The sequence below is a fragment of the Cyrtonyx montezumae genome, unplaced genomic scaffold (assembly GCF_038088225.1).
Source record: "Cyrtonyx montezumae isolate F1298 unplaced genomic scaffold, pur_monq_1.0 scaffold_4, whole genome shotgun sequence".
Classification (NCBI taxonomy): Eukaryota; Metazoa; Chordata; class Aves; order Galliformes; family Odontophoridae; genus Cyrtonyx; species Cyrtonyx montezumae.
In genome coordinates this window covers 27,455,934-27,462,630 of record NW_027072045.1, presented here as the reverse complement: position 1 = coordinate 27,462,630, position 6,697 = coordinate 27,455,934, and the positions used below count along the sequence as shown (strand labels likewise).

Here is a 6,697-nt window from a genome sequence, read left to right as displayed (position 1 = left end):
TTTCAACATCTGTAGTGCACCCCACGCGTGTTGAATCCTTAGCTCTTCTTTGGGTTGCATAGGTAATAAAGTGGTACCGTCAGACTTCTAAGGGAACCCAGGCTCCTTCAGAAGGGACCTGGAAGTGCAGTCACATTATCTAATTTTCCCTCTTTAGCATAGTTCTTCAGAGGAATACCTCAAGAGTTTTTAACGCTAACACAGCTGTACTTGCCATCCTTAAGATTTTAGTATTCATTGGGTCTACAGGAATGAGTGCTGTATACCAAGTGCTGCTTCGGTCAGAGTGAACTTCAGTACCTCATACATTAATAATAATCAGTGCTGATGCAGTTTCTTGCACATTCTGATGCAAAGTGTGTTCACATTCCCAGTACTGGTCTTCACAGGTTAGGTTTCTCTCATTCCACATTGTCTGGGGGCGATGGGGGAAGATATCAGAGATACAAAATGCAAAAATTAAATTTAACTTAAAGCTTCACTAATACTTCCAAAACAAATGCCAGTTCATAAAGTGTACAGTTGTCTTGATATGTACAGTATTGTGCATGGGAATGCTCATTTAAATGTTAAATATTTTAGATTCCCATTGAGTGGTTTTCAGTAATTAAGAGTAGTGAGATAGTATATCAACGTTTGCATCAGAAACACTGTAGTGGCAAACTACATGATCAGTTAAAAGCAATGACTCTGACATTCAGGCTTTGGTGCCCTGGCAGCTCCACTTATTGTCATTCAAGTCCAGAAGTATGCAGGTGATCACTTTGGTTCAGGGAAAGAGCGACTTTTGGTAAGCACTGCATTCATATTAGTGTCGATCCAGTTAAGATAGCGAGTAACTCTGGTGTAAACTCCAGGCTTGTTTTTCTTTGCACAGCCATCTCCCCAGCTGACAATCCCATAAAGCGTCATCCTGCCATTGTGCTCGCACACCATGGGGCCGCCAGAATCTCCCTAACAATGGAAAAAGAACATATTAGGATGTTTTCTGCAGATTGAACTTTGATAACAGGGAGCCTGTGATTACTGTTTTCTGAATTGAAAGAAACAGTAGATACATACAAGCTGAAGTTCTGATTTTTGAAAATACTGGATAAATGAAAGAATGCTCAGTGTCTGTTGAAAATACAGCACAGTAGAGTAGGTCAAGAGTTCTCAAGTTGTAAGTGTTCCATCTGAGCTTTGGACACAACACACAGAGTTCACAGTAACAGCTGTTAGGCTTTATGAGGTCAAAGCAAATATGCTTTTTCTGCATTACATAATTAACTGTCTCCGTGCCCACAAAATATTTGTACTGTTAAGGGTAACTCTTGTGTTTTTTAGTGGCTCACTGGCCAGGCTGCCCAGTGATGGTGCAGGGAAGCAAATCCAGTTTTGAGAAGTCTGCATAAGGGCTCAGTCTTCCTGGTATCTATCTTTATACCCTCTGCAGAACTGTAGTTAAAGTTAAGCAAGCATAGCTGAGACTGGCATAAATACTGTGTTCCTCTGATGTGTTTATTTACCAGCCACTACCAGATCAAATTGTAAATAATATCTCCGGGAGCAGCAATGATTAAAGTATTGCAACTGCTGCTCCTTGAAAGGCTGACCTGGAGGGGTTAACAGCGAACTATACATCTTTTCCTGCTTCCTTTTCTTCAGCAACCCTAAAAGTCAACTGTACGAGCTACACTGAGTTCCCTCTATGCAAAGACTCGTGGGTAGCAGAATTAGAGGATGTTGCCATGCTACAGTTGATCCATTGTGTACTTGCATTTAAAATCATTTACAGGAAGAACACAAAAACCAGCTTTACCTTGCATGCATCTGTTTCCCACGCTGGGTCTCCAGCACAGACCATGTTGTCAGTAACTCTGGTATTGTCATAATATTTATTTTTGCAAGTGTCCTGTGATATTAAGTTCACAGTGGCTGACATTAGTCTTTGAGCATAGTAAATATCATCTGGGGGAGAAAAAAAGAAAAAGGGTGATCTTTGAGAGATGAATATGAGGTACACAGAGTAGTAGCAGTGAGTCTTTGAGTCTTTTGAAGATCATGGTATAAAAAAAGCCAGAGTTAAGGTAACAGTTTGGAAAGAAGTTGTTCACTTACAAGAATTCTGTTTTCCATAGCCAGCTATTTCACAGCGGGTATCGTCATACAGGTTAAGGTTCTTCTCTGGCAAGCAGACCGTTCTGACATAGTTGGATTCCACTGCACACTGACCAGAAGCTGTTCTTATTCTGATCAAAGCTATAAAAAAAAACCACATTTTATAAAGCAAGTTCCTTGAAAATCAGTGTCCAGTACAGTTAATGGGAATATTTTCATTTTGTTCTCATTATATGTGGCTCCTCTCTTTGCTTTCAGAATCATGAGGATTATTATTTACTGACAACAATTAGTTTTCAGCATTGAATGACAGAATTCAGAAGGTTGTAGGCAAGGGTTCAGTGTCAAGTGCAAGGGTACTGAGGCTGTTCTGTGCAAGTTACAAAAACCTATCTGAATTCATTCATTTAGGGAGAGGTTTGTAAAAGGGTGAGAGACTCCAGGAAGTATGACTTTTTTTGGGGAAAACCACCAACTAATGTAGCTGATATGGCATTCCCTTACCACGTAATGTAACCTACCATGCATGCACTGTTGTAGTCTACAGTATTTCACTATGTGCAGGGAATTTTGCATCTGTGATATTCCACAAGTCAGATGGATGTACTTGGAGTGATCTCACTCCCCCCAGACCTACTTTTCAGAACTACCTAGCTCCTGTTTCCTTTCACCTCTTCTTGAGTTCTACTTCTTTTATTTGACATACCCCATAATTACACAGTTTTCAGCTATCCTTAGTGTTTTAAAGGCTCATATGAAGATGACTTACCAATATCATTATCATTGCCTCCTGTGTAGTCTGTGAAGTCAGGATGAGAGATTATTTCATCCACCATGAATACTTGTTCATGTTCATCAGTAGCATTCAGTACGGACTTTCCAAGGAACACTTTGTAGGCTGACTTGTTTGGTTGCTTTTTTGTCCTGTATTCAAGTAAAAAGATTCATGAAGGCTACTGTTTCTGAGAGTAAGGTTAACAACTTAAATCGAGTCCCAGTTCTGTTTAATGTTTACTTAAATGCAGACAAGAAAAAGCAACAAGAAAGTTGATTGACTATTTTACAGGAAGGTCTGCTGATTCACTGCTTGAAGTGAATAAGCTAGATGTTCAGGCACACCTGGCTGACTACTACTAATGTCTGGTATCAGCAATGAGACTCCCTGGCAGGATGAGAGGAGGATCAGCTTTCCACAGGTCAAAAAAAGGTACTAAATGTACATCACGACACTTTTTAGGTTTTAGAGACAGCTATGTTAAAGTGTAATCCTGGTTCCAATTTAAGATGAAATTATTTTGGCTACAATAATCCACCAAGATTAACAATGTTAAACCACAAGTTTGTATTTTGCTAGGTGTGGACTTCCAAAGGCTTAAAGTTTGTGGCTGCTCCTCTTCTGCTTAAGAGCGTCATAACTACAGCAGATTTTAAGGTTTGCTTAGTCAGCAGTGAGGGGAAAATAAATAACAGAAGAAATCTGTTGAAGGAAGTTGCAGATAAGAAGGATGCAGAAATTCAGAACTTTTACACTTACGGATCATAGAAACAGTGTGCTGCTGTAAGCACCCAGCAAGGGTCAATGAGGCTGCCACCACACAGAAACTGATCAGTGCCCTTTATGTTTTGGAAGATGCCAGCTATCCAAGGCTGAGTCTCAACCTCAGCCTGGCTTCCACCAACAATCTTGAAGTACTTGCTGAAGCTTCTTTGGCCGCATGAACGCTCTATGAAAGAAAGTTTTGTTTGAACATTCACATGACGGGCAAGCATCAACTTCGTGCTAGAAATCTTCTGTCTTGAAACCAGTGTTACTTACCACACTTCTCTATGGTTTTGCAGGGTGTTTCTCGAAGGGAGAATCCCCTCTTGGTGTAGCACCAGGGCCTGCTCCTTCCATTTGGGTTTCTGGAAGATAAAGCAAGTGTTATTTTCATAAACCTAATTTTTAAGAAAATAATCTTAGAATTCTGAACGTCCTGGAAAAGCACAAAGGTGTTTCTTGAAAGATACATTAGAGAAAGCAACTAATTGTTAGAACACAGAACTGGCAGCTTGTTTTGTCATAGCCAAAACTTCCCCTTAGAGTTAATGTGATGTGCTCGGAATTTCATGGAGCCATCAGCTTCAGTAAGCAGTAGGAAAATTCTAGGTGCTCCAGAGAGTCCCATTCCAAATATTTTTAAACTCAAATTGATCTCTGAAATATTTAATTATTCCTTTAAACATATACCATCACTCAAGTCACTTCTGGCAATGTCATCACAGGAAGAATGGAGATGCATCATCTTACCTGCAGTAGTTGTGTTTGCCCAGTCCAAGCTGCAGAGCATTCTTCAAATCGGCATGGTAATAACCCCTCATGATTACTGAAGGAAGGTCCCAATATAGGCAACCTGGATCTGCTGCCATTCCTCTGTAGTTCTCCCCATTCTCACTGTAGCATGTGCTGTCAGTGTCTGAGAAAATAAGCATTCATTAGCAGTATGTTCTGTTTATAATTGTTCTGAGATAAGTGGTTCATACAGATTACTTCTTAGTGATAAAGGAAGCACGGGTTACACAAGAAAGAATGTACAAAATCTGGATTATGTATTCTTAGTGAGTTTGTTTTCTGAATTGTGTGTGTGAAGTACCTTATACTTCAATCCATGTGAATTTTCTAGCAATTTCATTGTACTTCACAGTATAATTATTTTGTTTCTGGGCACTCCTAGAAAAGTTCACTTCATTTTATGGACTACTACATTCACGAGGAATGAAAGAACACTTGTGAGGAAGCAGGGACAAGAAAATTAGAGATCCCAATTTTCTTCAATATTTGGGTGTTTCTCCTCACCTTGATTATTAGTAGAAACTGCTGAAGAACATTGAGTTGTACTTATAGGTAGTACTTTCACTTGAGAATACATATTCATGATTTGCTTATTTTTCCAGTTAATTTAGTTACTATTAAAGAAGATGGGTACTCTACCTATTTCACAGTGAAGCCCACCATATCCTTCTGGGCACAGGCAACGCTTAATATGGCGGAAGAAGTGATAGGTAATGCAAGTTCCACCATTGAGACAGTGGCATTCTGCAAGTAAAAGACATCATTAGGAAGAGGTAAAACACTTGAATGGTCAATTGAAATGCAGTTGCGAACTTTGTCTTAGCTGTATATCATTAAAAGACTCTCTTTGATAAAGATGTAATTGCAGACTAACAAGCTCTTTTTCTGTTCCTGTAGAACAGATAGATACTTACCTCTATTTTCTGATCTGTACTTATGTGATTGCTTGTAGTACTGCCTGAGGTAAACCTAAGCAGACAAAAAGGAAAAAATTGAAGACAGTTCCTTTTACAGGTTGTTATTACCCATTGCAGGACCATGCTCTGTTTTTGACTGCATGCCTTCTCTAACAGTTTTAAGTGTTTGCATGTAGTTACCAGCTGAACTTGCTCTACTGAGTCTACATGTGAGTGGAGCTCTGAACAAAGCAGATGAACACATCACACCAGAAAAACCCTCCGAAGAACTCTGCTAGCCTGGTCCCACTGCACCAATATTGCAGTTATTTCTGCTGTGAGAGTCTGTGCAGCTCTCAGAGGTGAGAAGACAACATAGTCTCCCTCCCCACCTCTCAGGTACTGAGCAGTGCAGTGGAACATGCTCCAGCTGTCTGTCACTGCTGACCTTGGTGCTTCATGCTTGTGTATATAGTCAAAATATTCAAAATCAGGTCTATCTCTCCTTGTAGTCAAGCAGGGGAAGACAAATGTATTGAAGGCTTAATGTTCCCCTACGTAAAAACACCACAGAGTTCTTGGTACTTGGTGTCCAGCTCTGAGTTGCTTTATGAAAAGATAAATGCTAGATTTTTTTGGTTGCTGTATTATGTCCTCACTATTTAAACTCTAGAAGGCATCTCAAGGCGGAGCAGAAACAGAAAAAAAATGAAGGGTTCAAATATGCATTTTCTGGATGTATATGTGCAGTACATGTAAATGCATAGGCAGCAGAAAGAAGAATTCAAGTCAAAAGCCCAGCACCCTGTCCAAAACAGAAGTATAATTAAAAAAAAAAGGAAGTGGTTTGAAGTAAAAAGCCCCTCATTTTTGTTTCAAAACTTACAGAATGTAGTCCTGTGACAAGTGTGCTGAGAGTTATTGTGAGAAAGATGAGTAACTTCATGTTGATAGTTAAATTCTCACTTTGTTCCTCTCCTAAGTTTTCTTTTGATTCTGAAAATAAAAGAGGAATTTAGTGGCACGTTGTAGCTTGCAGCATCGGCTTTATTGTTGCTGTTGTCTTATGGGGTTTGAGTCACAAAACAATAGGCAGAAGAATTAAGGACTGACTGACTGTGGAATGTCTGCATGCTATTTCCATAAATTAGCTGTGAGGTTATGATTTTATCACCTGAAGCTTTTTTGTGCATTTAGAAACAGCCAGATTTTGCAGAGTTCAAATGAAGCAGAGAGAGGGAAGCTGGAGAAATCCATACTCTTAGAATTACTGCACTGTAGAACAGCAGTCAGAAAGCAGCAGATTTAACTGCAGTCCAGCTCTTTGTTCTTGATTAACTGATTATTACTACCTTGCAGCAAGACTTCT

The 6,697-nt window shown here is 39.6% G+C and overlaps 1 protein-coding gene across 1 annotated transcript; it reads right to left on the bottom strand.

Annotated features, from left to right (window-relative positions):
- Positions 1 to 489: 489 nt before the first annotated feature.
- Positions 490 to 6,343, bottom strand: PLAU (plasminogen activator, urokinase). Its single transcript, XM_065746348.1, has 10 exons — positions 6,215 to 6,343; positions 5,347 to 5,401; positions 5,072 to 5,176; positions 4,391 to 4,556; positions 3,917 to 4,005; positions 3,635 to 3,824; positions 2,870 to 3,024; positions 2,101 to 2,241; positions 1,802 to 1,950; positions 490 to 954 (listed from the first exon to the last, which is right to left on the bottom strand). The coding sequence occupies exons 1-10, from the start codon at positions 6,272 to 6,274 to the stop codon at positions 760 to 762; spliced, it is 1,305 nt and encodes a 434-aa protein (XP_065602420.1). The 5' UTR covers positions 6,275 to 6,343; the 3' UTR covers positions 490 to 759.
- Positions 6,344 to 6,697: the final 354 nt, after the last annotated feature.

Bases quoted from the DNA above. Each gene is read 5' to 3' on its own strand.
- PLAU (XM_065746348.1), bottom strand. From the start codon at position 6,274: ATGAAGTTACTCATCTTTCTCACAATAACTCTCAGCACACTTGTCACA. The intron at 4,006-4,390 runs GTAAGATGATGC...TTTATCTTCCAG, and splicing joins GGCAAACACAACTACTGCAG to AAACCCAAATGGAAGGAGCA. The intron at 3,025-3,634 runs GTAAGTGTAAAA...ACTTGAATACAG, and splicing joins GCACACTGTTTCTATGATCC to GACAAAAAAGCAACCAAACA.